Source organism: Nannospalax galili, unplaced genomic scaffold (genome assembly GCF_000622305.1).
Source record: "Nannospalax galili isolate Female #2095 unplaced genomic scaffold, S.galili_v1.0 scaffold781, whole genome shotgun sequence".
Taxonomy (NCBI): domain Eukaryota; kingdom Metazoa; phylum Chordata; class Mammalia; order Rodentia; family Spalacidae; genus Nannospalax; species Nannospalax galili.
In genome coordinates, this window is record NW_008346898.1 from 171,424 (window position 1) to 192,595 (window position 21,172).

At 42.8% G+C, this 21,172-nt stretch overlaps 1 protein-coding gene and 1 non-coding gene across 3 annotated transcripts in view; one reads left to right on the forward strand and one right to left on the reverse strand.

Annotated features, from left to right (window-relative positions):
• Positions 1–1,643: 1,643 nt before the first annotated feature.
• Positions 1,644–1,773, forward strand: LOC115072067. The gene has a single exon (XR_003851127.1). It is a non-coding gene; the product is annotated as a small nucleolar RNA SNORA20 (small nucleolar RNA).
• A 5,401-nt stretch (positions 1,774–7,174) lies between these two features.
• The window catches only part of Pitpnc1 (phosphatidylinositol transfer protein cytoplasmic 1), a 337,842-nt gene continuing 323,844 nt past the window's right edge, over positions 7,175–21,172 (reverse strand). The window contains exons 9-10 of one of the 2 annotated variants that reach the window (XM_008843193.2): positions 17,967–18,085; positions 7,175–12,264 (exon numbers count right to left, since the gene is read on the reverse strand). In XM_008843193.2, the coding sequence (XP_008841415.1) occupies positions 12,259–12,264; positions 17,967–18,085 (125 nt within the window). In that variant the 3' untranslated portion in view covers positions 7,175–12,258. The remainder of the gene's footprint in view (positions 12,265–17,966; positions 18,086–21,172) is intronic. The other variant, XM_008843192.2, reaches the window with a different exon arrangement.

Genomic DNA, 21,172 nt, shown 5'->3' on the forward strand with positions numbered 1-21,172 from the left:
ATTTGATGACTTCAGTTAGATCCCCAGGACCCACATGGTACAAGGAAAGAACCAATTCTTTCAAGATGTCCTCTGATTTCCACATGCCACAGAGTGGTGGTATGTTGGCTCCAACCTGTTATCCCATGGCTTGGGAGGCTGAGGCAAAAGGATCACCTATGAGTTCCAGACCAGCTTAGGCTGCAGAGTGAGACAAGGTCTACAAACAAACAAACAAACAAACAAACAAACAGGGGTGGGGCATGTAGCGCTCGATTGGTAAAGTACTGGCCTACCATGTAAGAAGCTCTGGGTTCAATCCCCTACACTACATAAACAGAGCATAATGATGGATACTGAGAGTCCAGCACTTGGGAAGCAGAAACAGTTGGATCAGGAGTTCCTGATGTTATCCTTGGCTACATACCAAGTTTGAGGCCAGCCTGAGCCACATGAGGCTCTACCTCTTAAAAAGAAAACAAAACCCCAGAAATCACAGCTTCTTTGGGTCTGGATTCTCTCACCATATTTGGCCTCTGAATACCATAGGCCAGGAGTTTATGTAGGGACTGTATGCTGGCATTTGCTAAATAGTGAACTTACAAAAATGCAAATACCAGCCGGGCATGGTTGTGCCTGTAGCCTTAGCACTGGAAGGCAGAGGCAGGAGGATCTCTGTGAGTTCAAGGCCAGCCTGGTCTACATAGTGAGTTCCAGGCCAGCTGGCGTTACAGGGAGACCCTGTTTCAAAAAGACCAAAAAAAAAAAAAAAGTGCAAATACCTATTTATTTTATATTTTATTTATTATTTTTATTTTATGTGTATGCGTGTATTGCCTGCATGTACGTTAAGTGCACCTGTGTCATGCAAAGCCCAAAGAGGACAGAAGAGGATGTCAGATCTCCTAGAACTGGAGTTACGGACAGTTGTTAGCTTTCTGTGTTGGGAATCAAACCCAGGTCTTCTGTAAGAACAGTTAGTGTTCTTAACCGCTGAGCCATCTCTCCAAGCTCCTGCAAATACCTATTTAAACAAACCCAGTTTTACTCATATGTTGTCAGAATTGTGAATTAGTATAATTTCCTTGGAAGAATTGAAATTTTTGTAATAAAAGTCACAAAAATATTGTTTGATCAGGTAATTTGATTTCTAAGGATTTTAATATTTATTTTTATTTTATGTGTATGAGTGTATTGCTTGCATCTGTGTAAGTGCACTCATGTCATGCAATGCCCATGGAGGTCAGAAGAGGGTGTCGGATTCCCTGGAACCAGAGTTAGAGTGGTTGTTAGCCACCATGTGGGTGATGGGAATCAAATCCAAGTCTTCTACAAGAGCAGCCAGTGCTCTTACCAGTTGCTAACCACTCTCTCCAGCCCCAATATCTGAAGAATTTTAAAAAGATTTATTTTTATCATTTTTGAATTATGTGTATATGTTTGTGTCTGTGTGTGGGTATATGCATGTGAGTGTAAGTCAAAAGAAGGTATTGGGACTCCTTGGAGCTGGAGTTACAGGCAGTGATGAGTTGCCCAATGTGGTTGCTGGGAACGGAACTTGGATCCTTCAGAAGAGTGGTGTGTACTCTTAGCTGCTCACCCATCTTTCCAGCCCCAGTGTCTGAGAATTTATCAAAAACCAAGCAAGTAAAAAGAAGATATAATTTCCCATTTGTTTGCTGCTGTAGTCTCTCAGTGACAGGAGCAGTTACAAGCATGGGATAAAACAATATTGGGCCATTGTAAATTGAGATGAAGTAAGTGTTTTGTCTCTTCTCCATGGTCTAGACATGGTTTAAAAAAAAAAAAAAAAAGACATAAGCCAGGCCTGGTGGTTTAGGCTTGTGATCATAGCTACTCAAGAGATTGGAGCAGAAGAATTACAAGTTCAAGGTCTTCCTGGGCTCAGAGTGAGTTCCAGGTCAGCCTGGGAACTTAAGAAGACCCTGTCTCAAAATTTAAAAAGTAAAAAGAGTGTTGGGGGTATAGCTTGGTGATAGAGTTGCTCAACATGTGTAAGGTTCTAGGTTCAATCCTTATGACTGAACAAAAATAAAAACAAAAAGACAAACCATGTTAAAAGAGGTTTATAACAGTACCCTATAGAACAGCAAAATCCAGGAAATAATCTACATGATAAACCATAATGACTGTTTAAGAAAAGCATAGATTTTTCATCCCTAGAGAATATATTATTTAATGGTAAAAAAATTTTTTTTCGATTTTTTTGAGACAGAGTCTCCCTGTATCCCCAGCTGGCCTGGAACTCATTATGTAGACCAGGCTGGCTTTGAACTCACAGAGATCCGCTTGCCTCTGCCTCCTGAGTGCTGGGATTAAAGGCATGTGCCACCACGCCCAGCCCAGATGTAAAAATTGTTAAGCATGCCATGTACAAATGTGTTTTTATAAAACAACTCAATATCCTTGACGCACTTTACAGAAAGATGAACATTTTAGAAGCTATGGTCTCTAGAAGAAATAGAAAATTCTTTATCAAGGGGAGTGGAGATTGAACCCAGGGCCTGATCCATGCTAGGCAAGTGCATCGTCACAGAGTGGTATCTTCAGTCTCAAAAAAAAAAAAAAGTGGGGCTGGAAAGATGACTTATCAGTTAAAAGCACTGGATGTTCTTGCAGAGGACCTGGGTTCAGTTCCCAGCACCCACGTGGTGGATAACAGCTATCTGTAACTCCAGTTCCAGGGACTTGTATACCTTCTTCTGGTTTCCATGGGCATTGCACGCACAGGTGCACTTACATATATGCAGGCAATACACTCATATACATAAAAATAAATAAATAAATAAATAAGTAAATAAATAAATAAATACAGGAGAGTCCTTAACAGCAGTTAAGAGTACTTGTTACAGTTGCAGAGGACCCTAGTTTGGTTCCCAGCACCTGCATCAGGTAGTTCACATCCCTCTATAACTCCAGCTCCAGGGGATCCGACCCCCTCTTCTGGCACCTACTTGTATACACACACACACACAAATAAAAAATCTTTAAAATCTAAATATCTAACAAAGGTGAAATGTCACTTCCTTGGACTTTGTCCTAGTTTGTTTCTTCACTGCTGTGACAAAACACTCTAACCACTTGGGGAGGAAAGGGTTTGTTTAGCTTACATATCCTGGGTCACAGTTCATCAGGGAGCCCAAGGTAGGAACTCAGGGCAGGAACCTGGAGGCAGGATCTGGAGCACAGGCCATGGAGGAATGCTGCTTAGTGGCTTGCTCCCCTGGCCCCTGCTCAGCCTTCTTTCTTATGCAACACAGGCCCAGCTGCCCACAGGTGGCACCACCCACAGTGGGCTGGGCCCTCCCACATCACTTCAACAGTCAAGAAGGTGCCCCATGGACATGGCCACAGGCCAGTCCAATGAAGGCAATTGCCCAATTGAGTATCCCTCAACCCAGGTGTGTCAAGTTGATACTAAAGCTATCCAGCACAGACTTCTATAATAGATTATCACAAAATGCAAAGAAACAGAGTAATTTTGAGATGATGGTGGGAAAATTCAAACTTGTGGAAATCTTTCAGAGTTTCCAAGAGGAGCTTGGAGAAGAGACTTTTGGCCCTGAAGAGAGATTTTATCTGCATTGTGCACCCTGGAGTGTCGAGCTATCTTTGGAATGCTCTCAGAATAGGAACAATTGTGTGCTGAAGGGCTCAGCTCCATTCTCAAGGGTTGCTAGTGAGCCGTCAGCTGCCAGCATCTTGCAGGGGACAATCCCTTGGGAGTGGGAAAGTTATTTTGGGATAAAATTTTATGAATCATCCAGATTTGGCTGCTCTCAACCCCCTTCCAGTGACAGTGGCCAAAACACTCATCATTAAGTTTAAGGCGGTCCATCCAGCCAGAGTCTAATCAGAGCTGCAGTGGGTGCTGTTCCCTGGGTGTGAAAATGCTGTCCGAAGGGAACAAGAAGAATAAGGATGCCGGAAAGTCAGGCAAAAAAGGCAAAGACCCAGTGAGAAAATCTGAGGACCAGGTCAAGGACGAAGCCCGAAGGCAGAGTTGGAAACAAGTTAAATAACGCAGTCTCATCTAACAGCTGCCTAGACAGTGGAAGTTCCCAACTATAAACTTCTAACCCCAGCTGTGCTTTCTGAGAGAAAGATTTGCAGAGCTGGGGATGTAGCTCAGTTGCTAAAGAGCTTGCCTGACATGCACCAAGCCCTGGCTTGACCCCCAGCAACTGTATAAAACTAGACATGATGGTACATGACTGTAATCTCAGCACTGGGGAGGTTGAGACCGGAGGATCATCAGGAATTCGAGGTCATTCTCAGCTATAGCCAGTTTGAGGAACTGAGACTCCCTGCTTGGGCAGCCCCCTAGAGTTTCTAGAACAAGGGAGTTTATCAAACTGGCTTCAAAGCCCAGCGATGAAGGGAGTTGTACCAGGAGTACTCAGGGTGGAGCTGTGGGAGAAGATGCACAAATATATCCATGCCAACCAACTGGACATCTGGAGAAAAGAGCTTTATTAGGTTAAAGGAGCAGAAGTGACAATCCCGTTTTTTGTGTCTGCCTTCAATGCACATAACTGATATTAGAGAATATTTATGTGTGGGCACATGTGCACTACGGCATGAGTGTGGAGGTTAGAGGACAACTTGTAGGAGTCCTTTCTCTCCTACCATGTGGGTTCCCGAGATCAAATTCAGACTGTCAGGCTTGGTGGCAAGCACCTTTTTACCCACTGAGCCGTCTTGCTGGTCCCATAGTTGCTATTTATAGTGAAACAAATTTATCCTTTAAATCCCATTAACGTTCCTGCACAGAATGACTAGATTCAGGAAGTTCCTGTTTTTCTTTTGTTGTTGTTGTTGTTGTTTGAGATAGAGTCTCATATAGTCCAGGTTGGCTTCGGACTGGCTATGTGGCCAAGGCTGAACTCTCCAATCCTCCTGCCTTCATGTCCCCAGTGATGGGATTACAGGTGTACACCACCACACTTGGTTTCTGTGGTGCTAGGGACTGAACCCAGGGTTTGTATATGCTAGCTAGGTAAGTACTCTATCAACTGAGCTATATCCCCAGCCCCACCCCCTCCTCCTCTTCTTCCTCCTTCTTTTATTAGGCGCAAATGCTGGGAACAAAGTAAAAGTATTTAAAGTACCTTCTGGTTCCCAGCTTTCCCAGGAACAGAAAAGTAGTTAAATCTTTGGATTTGAATGAGACAGTCTACTAAGTTGCACACGATAGAAGAGAGAGAGAGAGAGAGAGAGAGAGAGAGAGAGAGCGAGAGCTTATGGGTAGATGGAAAGTCAGAAGGCAAGTCACCTGGCAGACAAGGTCAATCATCTGTATCTTTGAAAACAGGGCTTGCCTGGACACCCCCTCCCCCTTCCCACCCTCCCATCCCATCCCCCGCCTCCACTTCCCCGCCTCCACTTCCCCAGTGCAGATGCACACTGTTGTTGCAAAGCTGTCAAAGCCTTGGGGCTCACAATGTTTTCATGTAAGAATATTTCAAGAAGAGGCTTGGAGAAGGGACATAAGATTCATCCCGAACTTGAGGCCAAGGTGCAGTTGGAGGTCAGAGGCGTGAAGCTCTTTGGGGAAAAGAACTTAGGTAATGATGGATGAGGATACCTTAGAAGAAAGAGCACATGGGTGCTGGGAGGTCTAAGGTTATACTCCAGTAGGAAAATGCTTTGATGCAAAACTCTACTGAGGAACTCCAGGGTGTTCCACGCATCTATATGTTGAACATTAAGTATACAAATATTTAACGACCCCATATAGTCAGTCCCAGGAGTAAATATCCAGCCAGCCTCTGCCCAAGATTGCAGGCTGAAAGCCAGCCAGCAGCTATGTGTGGGAAGTTTGTGTATTTTGAATACAGAATTAAAAGGCAGGGTGGGGGTGGTAGTGGAGCAGTTGAAACTTCAAAAACAAACATGTTTTAGCTCATTGACTTGAAGTACAACTTAGGGAAATTTTCAGTATAGGAAGCTATATGCTTGTCAGACTATGACACTTCTCTTTCTTAAAATTGCATTTATTTGGTTGAAGAGGTGGCTCAGTGTTTAAGAGCACTGGTTGCTCTTGCAGAAGACCCAGGTTTAGTTCCCAGCACCCATATGACAGTTAACTGTCTATAACTCCAGTTCCTGGGGATCTAATGCCATCTTCTGGCCTCCAAGGGCATCACATGCATGTGATGTATTTACATACATACAGGCAAAACACTCATACACATAAAATAAACTTAAAATTACATTTATTTTGTGTGTGTGTGTGTGTGTGTGTGTGTGCGCACGCATGTGTGAAATGGAGCATGTATAGGGGTCAGAGGACAACTTCTGTGAGTCAGTTATCTCCTACCATGTGGGTCCTGGAGATTGAACCTAGGGGATCAAACTCTGGGGATCAAATTCAGGTTGGTGAGTTTTGGCAGTAAGCACTTTTACCCACTGAGCTATCTAGCTAGCCCAAGACTGTAACATTGCTCTCAGGACTAACTAGAAGATGGAATTAGGGTGCATTTCTGTTTAAGCTCCACAGAGACTAAGGAAGCAGGGGTAATATATTTGTTGGGCCTGGCATGGTAGTGCATGCCTTTAATCCCAGCACTCAGGAGGCAGAGGCAGGTGGTTCTCAGTGAGTTCCAGGCCAGCCAAGGCTACATAGTAAGATTCTGTTTCAAAAAACAAGCAAGCAAGCAAACAATCCTGCTAGGGATATAGCTCAGTAGGGTGTTTGCCTGGCATACCCAAAGGTACTGGGTTCTTATTCCTAGGACTGGAAAAACAAATTGACCTAACCAGTCCAGAAAGGGTCTTGTGTCCTGCCTAGGTGTTGTTCCCAAGGATTCCATTGGACTATGTGACCTTAAACTCCATGAAGAACAGTCATGTGCCTCCGAGATGGATGACAGGACCTATGTGTGCATACTATAGGGTTATGGAGTCTTTTTGGTTATTTTTAGGTTGGAAAATTAGGACACCCAGACTTTCCCTACCAAGGGTCCTGGCCGTAGGGTACCAGGTGCACACAAGGCGGTACCGCCTAAGTAGTAGCAATTGGCCACTTCCTACCTCCTCCCTATTTTTCCCATTGACCCTCAAGTTAACAATGGCCAGTGTTGATTTAAGACTAAGAGAGAGGTAGAGAGGGAAAGAGGGAGAGAGGGAGAGGGGAAGAGGGAGAGAGAGTGAGAGAGAGAGAGTGCCACACTTGGAAAGAAGATTGCTTTGTACTTTATTTACAACTGAATGTAAGAAAAGTAAGTTATTAACAATAATAAATAACGGTCGGCAACATAGTACAGCCATAAAATGACACAGAGGGAGACATGGGAGGATCAACTTCCACTTGCTTCGCTTGTTGTCCGTCACACTGTGTTCCAACTCTTGGTCCTTTAAGCAGTGGCAGTGGTGTTTTGACTAAGTCAACCAATCAAGATCTCAGCTCAAAAATGTAAACATTACAATGACACTTGAAGCGGTGGCACACAGATAACATCAATTGAAAAGAACCTCTTTTCTCTCCAGCGACACACAAAAATGTGAAGGGGGAGACAGGCAATTCAACAGAGAGTTTCAACTTGAAAGCCAAATCACAGAGAGGCTTTTCCTACAGCGTTTGTTAATCAGGATGACAATACTATAGTTAAGAATGGCAAAGTTCTCCACACATTCACGTTGTCTTACTGTATGAACTCCTACAAAGCTTAAACACTTAGATATCAAATGCAAATGGATCATTTTGAAGGTAGGACAGGGAAGAATCCAGTGTGTCACGTCAGCATCCCAATGCTGCGCTCCTGTGTGACACTCTAGTTTTGACTTACAGGCAAGGACGGAATTCTTGATTTGAATTGTTAAGAACTATGGCTCACAGGGTGGATTGTCATCTAGCCTCCTGATCAGATGTCAGAAAAATACTGAGACCATCAGACAGTTCCTCTCTATTGGATTATGTGGTTATGGATTTTAACCACAGTCAATTTTATGCTGGCCTTTCTCAAAAATAAAATTCCTATTGATCTAAGGCAGCCAGCAACCCATTACCTTGTCTCTGAGCTACAGAAAGTGAAATTTAAAAGTATGCACAAATACATCCGCTCTGAAACGTCACTGAAAAATGGTTTATCAAGATGTCTCTTAGCTCACTGTTTCTAACAATGCCTTCAAAGAAAACCACATAATTGCCTTTTTGAGACAGGGTCTCATTATGTAGTCCCAGCTGGCCTGGAACTCACTATATAGGCCAAGCTGGCCTCAAACTCACCTGCCTCTGCCTTCCAAGTGCTGGAATTAAAGTCTACATAATTACTTTGGGGGTGTTACTGGTGTTGTTTTTTATTTAAAAATTAAAAATTACATGTGTTAATTTATTGGGGAGGGGCGTGTGCATACCGCTGCACACATGTGGCGATCAGAAGACAACTTACAGGAGTCAGTTCTCTCCTACCATATGGGACCTGGGGATTGAACTCAGGTCATAAAGCTCAGTGGCACGGGACTTTACCCACTGACCCATTTCACCAGCCTGGGTTTTAATTTCCATGTCTTTATTACCCATGTCCACAATTGAGTTAATTTATTTCCACACTCCCAAACATGGCTACTATGTACCTATAAATAAGTTAAAACAACTTTCCCCACACATGGATGCAAAGGCAGTTTATCAATGAATGGATACAGTTTACTCTGTAATGGTGGCAGCTAAATGCATCACAGCCTGCTTCCTGGTTACTCTTTCTCTTTGCTTTAATCTTACAACAGCTTGAAAGGAAGTGATCTTCAGAGGTCATTCCTGACAAATTACGCAGTAAGAACATGCAGACCTCCTTATCCCAGAAAAGTAGTCAAAGCAACGATTCAGTGCTACATCCAACACTAGCACAGGGGAGGTTTCCTATCCAAAAGCCACCCGAAATAAAAACGTGTGGTCATCGTCATGGTGTCCACTGACATCAGAGATGAAGAGGGAGTAAACACATGTTCTATTCTATGGGTTACTTTCGTCCATTTGGCTACCAGAGACTTAAAATTGGCGGTGTGTGTAACTCATTATACTATGTTTTATATATATATAAATATATACAGGTATAATACAATTTTGGTGAACAAAGTTGAAGGTTTCCACATGGCAGACAGAGGCACTGAGTTAAAGATTCTATTTTCCCCTCAAACATGCTTAGCGAATTCAAGTTTCATCTTTTTTTTTGTCTTTCTAAATTTCCATCATGCAGTCATTTCATTTCCATCCTTCTAAGAATTCTCAATGTTCTATATACACATTCATCGCAGGCTTGTATCCCACAAAAACAGACCCACGTATGGACAAAGTCAAACAATACTCGGAAATCAAGATTTATGAAGTATTGAAGTAGCTTATGCTTTGTGATGACTGGATTAAATATTCAATGCAGCTAAAGCAATTATCTGGAACCCTGCCCCTCCCTTATTTGTAACACACATAAACTACGTGTAGACAGAAAAACTGAACACATTTTAAGCACACACACGTGTTGGTTAAGAATCACACTACCATAGGTCACGCTGCGTTTGATGTCCAAAGTACTGAACAGACTATAAAAGCAACTCACAAAACGGAAATCAGAAAGTAACTTTCTAAAGCATGTTGAATTGCTGACGCTATTGTAGAAAAGGGAAAATAGCACAGTATTAATGGGAAAACCAGGTGCCAGATGGGTTAACAATCTGCACAAAAGAAGTTTGTTCTATGTGAAAATAAACAAGCCCACCCCAGCCTGATTCAGCTTGCAAATGGTAAGCAGATACATACAGGAGCTCCATCTTCTGAAAGTGGAATTTTGCTTTTTAAAGCCAAACATTGTCATTGAATACAGCTGTGCAGAGAGGGAGCCACTGGGAAGTCCAAAGGGTTTGATAAAAGATTACGTTTTCCCACGAGCAAGATTCATGCTTCCATACCATGCAAAGAAAGCATCCTGCTACAATACAATACTATCATTCTTAAGAAAAGATGCGCTGTTGATCTAAGCTATTTGTAATCGCTTTCCCTTGAGTACTGGGTGCTTTTTCTCTTAAGCTACATGTCCAACTAGAGATAAAGAAATGATTAGACACTCTAAGCACTTTGGTGCTGGGTTCATGGGGCCAGGGCCTGCACCTTGGGAGAGGGTATGGACCCCAGAGACATTGCAGTGTGGAGTACTCAGGAGGAAGCAGCAGGGTCCACTGGCTGGGTGGTGTGGGGAAAGGAGAATACACTCCTTGGTCTATTTTGTTTCCTTTGGAATCCGTGTTGGGGGATGTTCCCTTTCCTGAGGTTGGAGGTCACAGTCACGAAGGCTAGCTAGCGTGTGGGCTTGGGTTGCCCAGTTCTGTCTTGTTCAACACTGAGACTACTTGACCTCCTTTCTGGGTTTAAAGGCAGTGAGGTACAACAGTGACAGATTTCTCTCATTCTGCTACTTTGATGAATGGTCTTGCCAGCTGTCAACCTTGATTCTAACTTCCATTCTCCCCCAGCCTCGCAGAAATGAAAGACAGAGGGGCACTGATGACCACTCCTGTGTACAAACAGGAACCAACAATTCTGCTGGCTGTCTCCTCCCACTTGGCAGTATTTACTGAATTCCCCGTTTCCTCTTTTTGTAGTATTAGGGAAGTTAGGCAAGTTCTCTACTACTGAGCTATACCCCAGTCCCCAGTATTTGAATTTCAAGGAAATGATAGTCTTTTCTAAAGTCTGCTGATGGGCAACCCATTCCAGGGAAGTCCAGATGTTATTAAGAATAAAACCAGTGGGGAGGATTCTCTTTTGCAGGGTTCATACACCAGACACTCAGATAGTGGTAAAGCCCATTAGCTTAGTCCACCCTCAACCTCTTCGTGTGGGCAGACAGTCAGTGAATTCTATTCAGTTAATTTAGATTCTTAATGGATGATGGAAGCTGACAAGCCAAGGTTTGTTGGCACCTGTAGAGAAAAGGATGATTGTCTCACCGGGGACTCTTGGTTTCTCCGCTAAACCATCCCACAGTATATCAGCTAGAAGTCACAGTCATCTGTGAAATCCTTGATTTCTGAGGCCACCAGGGCAGAAAGGGGGACGTTTTAAAAGACAGAAAGAGGTGGAGTCTTTATTAAATTCTGGTAAAGGTATAAAGACATTATCATTAATTGTACTCGGAGCCTCTAGAAGTCGGTAATTAAAATGTTCAAAAATTTAAAGAGTTAAATAGGCCCCAAATCCTGAGTCAGACTAACCAAAATAGGAATCTTAGTAACAACTGGAATTCAAGTATTGGTGGTCAGCAGTCTAAAATTGACAATTAGGCATGGGGCACCTGAGAGTGTTGTTGTTGTTGAGAATTTCAGGTTTGATGGGAGGAAATTGACTTTGTTATCTTACCACACCTTGCAACAAAGCTACATCTTATTTCTATCTATTTACCTATTTACCCTTGAATTCCTTGCCAACCTCATTAAGGGCCTAATAACAAGGCTTCCTCCCTGGCCCACAGCTGAGGCTACAGCAGATTCTGTTTTTATTATTTTTATTTTTGTTTTTTTGACAGGAGCTAATGCAGCCCAGGTTGGCCTCAAACTGTATGTAGCTGAGGTTGGCCTTGAACTTCTGATCCTCCTGCCTCCACCTCCTGAGTGCTGGCGCTGTAGGTGAGCGCCACCATGCTTGGTTTATGCAGTGCTGGGGATGGGACCTGGAGCTTCATGCATGCTAGGCAGGCACTCTATCCACGGAGCTCCACCCCCAACCCCTCCTGTTTGTTTCTAAGTCTCACATTTACTATGATGCTATGTGGCATATGCAGGGGATTCTTATTATTTGTGAAATTACTTAACCACATGCACACTCGGAGATCAAAGAACGTGTCTGAGTGACGAGGCAGTCTTTTCCTATATTAGAAGATTCTTAAAAACAAAAAACAAAACAAAAAAAAACCACTCCAAATGAAAATATAAAACCCCACGGGATGGTCACATGAAGTTACTCTGGTTTGGGTCGACATGGCTTATCTGAAGAGTGCACACCAGGTAAATTCAGGGTGGCTTTTTTCTCAGGGTCTGGAAGCGTGAGAGTCTCTGGAGCAGACTTTTTCCGAGGCCGGTCTTTGGGAATGGACAGAAATTCTGGCGCGTCGGTGGAGAGAGGGGTGGATGGGGCGCTGGATGGGGCGCTGCGCACCGAGGAGGGCAGCAGGGAGATGCTTGAGATGGAGATGGCGGGTGGGAAAACGCCGATTTTCTTATTGGTGGCTTCCTGAGTGGCTCGTTCGAATTCTCGGACTTCATCCATTGTCATGTCTTCAAAGGGAAAAGCAGAGAGAAAAATGAGCCATTACCGGTCAGAAGAGCAAATGGATTCCTCACTAGGCCTGGTGAAGGAACTACTCCATCATTAAGGAGGCCCCTGACTGATGACAAACCCAAACTGTCTTTGGAATAACAAACCCCCATTTTCTTCCCCTTTGTTACTGAGACACATTACTGAAAACAGTATTTCTTATTGGATAGCCAAGATTTTCCAAAAGATTTAATTAGAATTTAAACATTGAAAAATTACTTTTAATTCATTTTGTGTGTGTGTGGGGGGGGGGTTGGGAGAGTGGAGATCAGAGGATAACGTCCAGGAGTCAATTCCTTCTTTCTACCAGGTGGGGGTTCTGGGGATTGAACTCAGGCTGTTAGGCTGGGCAACAGGTGGCTTTACCTGCTGAGTCATCTGGACAGCGCAATTAGAATTTAAAAAAAAAAAAGATTTATTTATTTGTATGTGTGTGTCTGTGTGAGTGTATGCACATGTGTGTGTAGAGACCAGAAGAGGGCTGTGGGTGTCATCTTCTGTTACGGCTGCCTATTCCCAGGAGGCAGGATCTCTTGGAACTGAGGGCTCACATTTTCCCAGCTAGGCTGGAAACTCGCATGCATGGTGATCCTCCTGTCTCCACCCATCTGTGAGCTGGAGTTACACTCCTTTGCAGGGTGCTCGGGTTTGTTATGTGGGTTCTGGAATCAGAAGTGCAGTCTTCATGATTGCTCAGCAAGTGCTCTTAACTGTGAGCCATCTCTCCAGCTCCTTCAATTAGTATTTTAAGTATCCTGAATTTTACAGGAAAATGTGTGTGTGTGTGTGTGTGTGTGTGTGTGTGTGTGTGTATGTGGTGGGCACTATTGTTATACTTGGTCATTTCCTCCATAGAGAGACTATTAGTGGAAGCAATCACTGGCCTTGACAATACTACTATAGTTTAGCTCACAAAAGAACCACTGTACCTCTAGAGGGTGAATTCAGGTAGATATCAGAATCCCTCCACATTCTTATTCAGTAAGTATACTTTCTGTATTTGGAAGGTCACATAGATACTACTGTTATTCAACAATAACCCCTGGTAATTATCCCCAAACCATGAAAACGAAACCATTCCCCAAGGCAGATTAAAAGAAAAGGAATAAAACAGAATGAAAAGAGAGGATCATTTAATAGTCGAGGCTTTAAGAGAAAAAAGAATATAGTTTGGAAATCAACAAATAAGCTAATGCCTTATGTATAGGTGTCAAGTGATGCAGATTTTCCAAATAGTGGTTAAAATTTTTATTGTTATTATTATTGAGTGTATGATATGTGTGAGTGCAGGTGCACACCATGGGACAAGTGTGGAGGTCAGTGGACAGCTTTGTGGGTTGGTTCTCTCCTTCTACCATGGGGGTTCCAGGGGTAAAACTTGGGTTTTAAAGCTTGATAGCAGGCACCTGTCCTACTGAGCCACCTTAATGGCTCAAATATATAAAAAGGTGTCATATAGCCCAGGTTAGCTTCAAACTCACCATGTAGCCAAAAATGACCTTGAACTTCTAATCCTCCTGCTCCTACCTCCCAAAGTCTGGGATTATAGCTGTACACTACCCACACCTGGCTTAAAATTTATTTATTTCTTTTTTGGTCTTTTTGAGACAGGGTCTCCCTGTAGCCCCAGCTGGCCTGGAACTCACTATGTAGACCAGGCTGGCCTTGAACTCACAGAGATCGGCCTGCCTCTGCCCCCCAATTGCTGGGATTAAAGGCATGCACTACTATGCCTGCAGAAACCAGAAGAGGGTGGCATACCCGCCTGGAACTGGAGTTAGGGGTGATGTTAGCCACCATGTGGATGCTGGGAACTGAACTCTGGTCCTCTACAAGAGCAGCCAGTGCTCTTAACCGCTGAGCCACCTTTCCTGTCTCTTGGTCTATTTACTCCTTAAGGCTTGCTATTGTTTATATGGAGTGATATTATCATTATTACTACTTAAAATTTTTTTATCACATATATGTATGTATGCATGCATGTATGTATGCATGTATGTGTGGGAGCACATGTATGTATGCATTCATGTATGTATGTGTGTGTGTGTGGGAGCACGTGTACCAAGACACCCATGTGGAGGTTAGAGGACAACTTACAGGAACTGGCTCTCTCCTTCCAACATGTGGGTCCCAGGCACTGAACTCAGGTGGTCAGGCTGGGAGGCAAACACCTTTACCTGCTGAGCCATCTCACCAGCCTTTGTTTTTGCTGTTATGAATTACTGCCAGCCTGATGATTCCTGGCATCCTTTGCCAGTTTTCACTTGCCAGGCACAAGTGACAGTTTTGCCTTGGAGTAAAGTGAGGCTCATGGATTTGCTACTTTTTATTTTTTAGTCTTTTTGAGACAGGGTCTCCCTGTGGCCCCAGCTGACCTGGAACTCGCTATGTAGACCAGGCTGGCCTGGAACTCATAGAGATCTGCCTGCCTCTGTCTGGGATTAAAGGTGTGGGCCACCAGGCTGGATTTGCTACTTTTATTCTGGCGTCCCAGACACCCATTTTTAACTCTTTCTGGTCCTCTGTCATGTAATTACTAGTTAAAACTTCCTTGAAGGACAGTGCTCCACTAAAAATGCAGCCACCTTAGAAATGTTAAATGTGGAACGAATATTGTCAACACAGTATTAATCATTTGGTGTTTTTCTGTGTGCTGGGGATTAAACCCAGGGCTTGCCAGACAAGAGTTCTAGCATTAACCTACATCCTCCAGTCCCACCACTGGGTTAGATTTTTAAAAAGTTTATTTTTATGTGTATAAGTGCTTTGCCTGTGTGTCTGTAAGTCCACCCATGTGTAGAATGCCTGTGGAAGCCAGAAGAGAGTGTCTGGTTCCTTGGGAGTGCAGTTGCAGATGGTTGTTAGCCACTACGTGGGTGCTGGGAATTGAATGCGTGTCCTTTGCAAGAGCAGCCAGTGCTCTTAACGGCTGAGTCGTCTCTCCAGCCCCCTCCATTGGGTTTTATAACACCTGAACAAACAATTCTTTTTCATAAAATGAAATCCATGATAATTTCCTTGTGAATAACTGACAAAATTTCCTGAAAGGGAAAATTTTTTACAAGGGAGATAAAGAATTACAACTGTGTTGACATAATGTAAAATTCAGATTATTTCAAGAAAAATTATACCTATAAACTTACCACTTTTAACGAAGAAAGAGATTAACTATTTAAAAGCAACATTTAGTTGGAAATGAAATTGAGATTCGCAGAAGAATTTTAGGGAATCGAAGCATAGGTATGTTTTTGCTATAACAAATGGATAGCAAGTTTGAAAAATTACTGTGAACAAGTGACAGAAAATAGTGCAATACTCAAGGTATCCAGCAGGGGGCAGAAATCATCCAGCCCACAGAATTTTGATTCTGGGTTTCTATCTCTCTTGAAGGCTTTGAAACCCGTTATTTTCTTACTGTCTTGTTCATGTGGTTGTTACATTTGCATACCTTCAATTTAATTTATTCATATTCAGGGTAATAATTTAAATTTCATTTTAGCATCCATGCAGGGTTTATTTTCCCCAGACAGGTTCTCAGGTAGCCCAGGCTGGCCTCCAACTCACTATGCAGCTGAGGATAACACTGAACTTTTTATCTGCCTGCTTCCACTTCCTCTGTGCTACGATTACAGGAGTGTGCCACCACACCCGGCTTGTGCAGTGCAGCTACCTTCCCAGGTCCCATGCAGTTTTGTTACTATTTTAAAATTTATTTTTAATTGTTTAATTTTAATTGTGTGTGTGCGAGTGTGTGCGTGCGTGCATGTGTGTTCATTTGTACATGCATGTGGATGTCAGAGGACAATTTTGTGGAGTCAATTCTTTCCTTCTACCTTTATGTGGGTTCCAGGGATCAAACTCCAGGTTTGTTTGGCAAATGCCTTTAAATGCCTTTACTCTCAGCCATCTCACTGGCCCATCCATGCAATTTTTTATTTGTGATGCACATAGCCTCTTGACTGTTTTTCGTTTAGAGAAGACTGAAGAAAATAAATGATCCCCAATTTCATGGAATTCCAAAGAAAAAGGGAAATAGCACAAGCATTCAAAATAAGCACTTTGTGTAGCTTTGAGGGTGGGGTGGGGGTGGGGGTATGAGAGGGAGGCCAACCTTTATGCTGAAATCAGCAATAAGCATGAGTTGTAGCCAGAGGACTCAGTGGGACTTTCTGGAAGATGGGGTTGTTCTAGCTTATCTTCTCCTACATAATAAACTGGTTTAATGATAATAGAGTGAAACAGAAAAAACATGCAAAGAGATGTAAACTGTAAGCTTTTAGTTTTTTTTCTGAGACAGGGTCTCATACTGTAGCCCAGGCTGGCCTCAAACTCAAGGTAATCCTCCTGTCTCAGCCTCCCAAGTGCTGAGGTTACAGGCATGAGCCACCATGCATAGTTTAAGCAGTAAACTTTGAGAATATAGCCCATGGAAAGAACTGTGCTCAGTGCCCTTCAGGCATCCTGAGCCTCTCCCTTCCCCATGGCTTCTTGGTCATATTTATAGCCAGCAGCTTTCAAAGTTGTGGATGGGCACTATGTCTAACATTCCTAAAAGAAAAGGTAATCAAAAGTGATGGGAATTCAAGAACAGTTTCCTTAAAGAACATTCCTATCTTTAGAACAGGAAAAGAGGTGGGGAGAATATCTGTTCAAAATTGGAGCAAACCTTACAGGCGAGTCTTGCTCCAATGTTTCTCTGCAAAATCCTATCAGAACATGCAACACTCAGAAGGCAAAGTCAGGGTGCTGTCAGCCTCACGAGCAGTTACATGCATCCAGTGTCATGCATGAGTTTGGTAAGGCAGAGCCCAAAGACATGCTCTAAAAACTTAACTAGAAGTTTCCAAAATGTTACCAGGGCTTAGTAGACGTAAGAGCTCAAACTAGAATCCAGAGAGATCAGAGCTCTGGCTAAAGACCCACACACATGGTTTTGTGATGATGCTTTCCTTTGTTAACTGTACTTCATTAGCACCACTGACTGAGAGATAACTGTATTTAAATTCTGGCATACACAATGCAGGCACCTCTCAATAAACCAAGGCTGATGAGAACCTAGGTTCTCTAAGGCCTTTGCAAAGTCCCAGGCCAGATCCGTTCTGTAGTAACCCTAAATCCCAGCTCATCACCCCTTTACCGCTTGGCATCTGTATGTGTTTAAACTGCAGCTTAGTCTTGAGATTATTCTAAATCAAAAGGAACTGGGTAAAGCAACCTGAAGGAGCCCCAAAAAGCTTTTCAAAGCACGTGTAAAGAAACCTAAAACAGTAGATGAGCGATGACCTCCATGGAACGCATGAATATCGACTATGCTCTGAGAAGTTACTGACATCTTGATCTAGTTTGCATCTGACACCCACTGTCACTCTTATGTTCTTTTATGGTCAGTGTAGGCCAGTTGATGGGTACCCCCAAATGTTTCTACTCTCTATGTCTTGGGTTTTATGACTGGGATAGCCACTAAGTCAACCTGCTTTAAAGAATGGAAACATCTGGAAGACATAGGTGACAAGGCCCACTCAAGACAGTCTTCACCCATAGCCTCTGGGTAATGTCCTATTTTCATAGAAGGCTGGGGACGGGGCATTTTCAGAATTCGCCAGATGAGGTTATATCTTTCTTTTGCATGGGGTGGGCAACGCATTTTAAATAGTCTACATACACTTGTCTGGGCATGGCTCTCTATGTCATCCACAGTAGAGGAGTGCTGATTGCAAACTTTTATGTTGGTTTGTTCATGCATGTTTTTCTCGTATTCCCGAACATCATCCATTGTCATATCTGAAAGAGGTTAAGACGTGGGCAACTTCCGTTATTAAATGCAAATTTTCAATGAGGGAGACTTTGGGGAAAGAGACGGTACAGCTTAGCAATGGCCGAAGAGGTTTCTAAAAAAGCAGGCAACCAACTAACTTTATGGAGTAGATCATAAAGTTAGCTAAACCAGCCAAAGAAGGGGTTGAGAGCAAGGAAGTTAAGTCAGAATAGACTTAGAACAGAGAAGAGTGGAAATTGTTTGGGGGTTCTTGGCAACTGAGCTGGGTGGTAGACAGTATTAGCGTCTGGGCAACACAGAGCCTAACATCTCCTAAAGCTTTGTTAGAAGATTCCTTTGAGGAGAGAGGGGTCAGGCCTGTTCTGGCTTAACACTTACCTTCCGTAGAACTTTCTACAGAGATTTAGAGCATCTTGAAATTAGTGCATCTGACAGCAGAAAGGACACTTTCATTGCTATGGCAGGGGACAGACTGGAAGGCAGAACCATTATATTCACTGGTAGCAGTGAATTCTGTCCAATTCTCACAGAGAAGTGTTGTTGAATAGAATAGCTGGATTCAGAAAGTGTGGGTCTTCCAGTCTAGCCTAACAGCTTGAAGACGCTGACACTACTTCCACCCACACGGATCTATAAATAACATGGCACATGACATGATGTTTGGCTTGAGACTACAAGTTTTCAGTATTTTAGGATAATGATTTCTTAATCCATAATGGTTCTCAACAGGAAACAGTTTTGTGAATTTTTTGTTGTGACAACCACGGAACAGGGTTCTATTGATATCTACCTAGTGGGGAGAGGCCACATGTACTGTGGAAATTTCCACATGCACAGGACTTCCCCCCTACCCAAATCATGATCTAATTCCAAATGTTCATAGTGACCTGGTTGAGAAACACTGTCTTATTTCAACTGTAAAAACAAAAACCAAAAACCAAACCAACAAAACAAAACTAAAAAATCAGCAAGGTGTGGTGATGCATTCCCGAAATACCAGGCTGAGGCAGGAGGGTTTAGAGTTCAAGGCCAGCCTGGGCTACAATAGTGAGACTTCGCCTCAAAAATAAACAAACCAAAAAACCTCAAACAAAAATAAAGCAAACCAACCCCAAAAGAACAAAACCCCTCAAAACAAAACAACAAAAAAGCGACAAATAAGGAAAAAAATAAGGAACCTCGTCCATCTTTAGCAATGTGGAATGCATAAAATTGACTTTTTATTGGGCTCACATTAAATACTCCATTCCTTTTACTCCCCACCCCCACCTCACTCTAAATTTTTTTTGTGTGTGTGTGTGTGGTCTTTTTGAGGCAGGGTCTCCCTGTAGCCCCAGCTGTCCTGGAACTCACTGTGTAGACCAGGCTGGCCTTGAACTCACAGAGATCCGCCTGCCTCTGCCTCCCAAGTACTGGGACTACAGATGTGCGCCACCACACCTGGTTTCACGCTAATATTTTTCATCAGCAGTTCTCCCAGATGGTTAATCCTCTACCGCTGTCTTGGCGAAATTTCACTCCGTGCCTCTTTATCAATGAAGAAGGTATGCTGAAAACCAGTTTCATCTATTGCCCAGATCACTAACTGGCTTAGTGGGGGATTTGCAGTGTATTCCCAGTTAGAATGTCTCCTTAAGTATTTTCTGGATCATGTGGCTTGGTGTCTTTTTATATCAATCCATGTGTCACATGAAGTTCTCTTTGCTTCCAAAAGGGCAGACCTGCCAGAGCACATGATTTAATTCAGTGTGGTCTGGGGCAAGAGGGAGCATGGCTCCAAATCTAGACCTGGGCTATTTTATTGAACTGATGATGCCCCTCCCACCCTGAAATCATCCATCAAAAATGCTGTCCACAAGCAATGGAAGTATCAAGAAGGCCAAGCGACAGGCTGGGCAAGCAAGGAGCATGCTTTTCTTTTAGAAAATATGTTACTGAGAAGCAGTAAAGGAATGCTGCTTTAGGATGAAACAGATGCATCTTAATTCATAATAACCATTCCACAATACCACAATTCCAATGAGTGATTATCCACATTTCTTAAACACAAACACAAACATCTGGAAGGAACACTAAGGCCACCTTTGACTAAGAGTTTAAAATTTAAAAAAGTTCCTTTGTGCACATGTCATTAGGAAACTTCAGGGTCCCCCCGCCCCCGCAGTGAATCCCATCAGAAATCATTCTTACTTTTAATTAGCTCAGTGTGAAGGGAGGGACTTAAAACTGGCAGCTATGGACTTGCAAATAAGACAGATCAATTTTATGGGTGGGAAAAAATATTTAGCAACAAAGATAATCATTAGTGCCTTGTTTATAATAATGAAAAATTGAAAATAACTCAAGGGATTGATAGCACTATTTAATCACAAAAAATGAGGTAGAATAATATTTAATTTTAAGAACAAAGGCGACCTTGACATATTGTTAAATGATTAGCATTTTAGTCAGAAAAGCACCATCTATATTTAAAAACACTAAAAAGATACATTTCTAATTTTTTTTTTTTCTTTTTGAGATAGGGTCTTATGTAGCCCAGGTTGGCTTCAAACTCTGTGTACCCAAGGATGACCTTGAACTTCTAACCCTCCTGTCTTCACAGCTCACATGCTGGGATTATGGGCTTCATGCACACTTCTAACCCTCCTGCCTTCACGTGCTGAAATTATAGGCATGTACCAGTGCATCCAGTTTATATAGTGTTGGTGCTTTGTGCGGGCTAGGCAAGTATTCTACCAATTGAGGTACCTCCCTAGCCTCTGAAGGAAAATCTCTCTAAATCCTGAAATATACACATATACTATAAACGGATATGGACATGAGGTAAACATCTCGGTTCCCAAGGAATTTACCGAAATGCTCAAGAGAAAAAGCTCCAGTTGGGATTACCTGAAATGCACTGTGTTGTTTTTGCAACGTACATCCTCTCAAAATCCATGCTTGAATCAATTTTTTAGAAAATTCAATTACATATGCCTGATGAGAGATTACACTTTCGGAGACAATTCATCTTCATTACTGATTTTCAATGAACAGAGTCACTTCTAACAATTCAGGCTCAGAGCTTGGCTTGCCATAAACAAATACTTTCT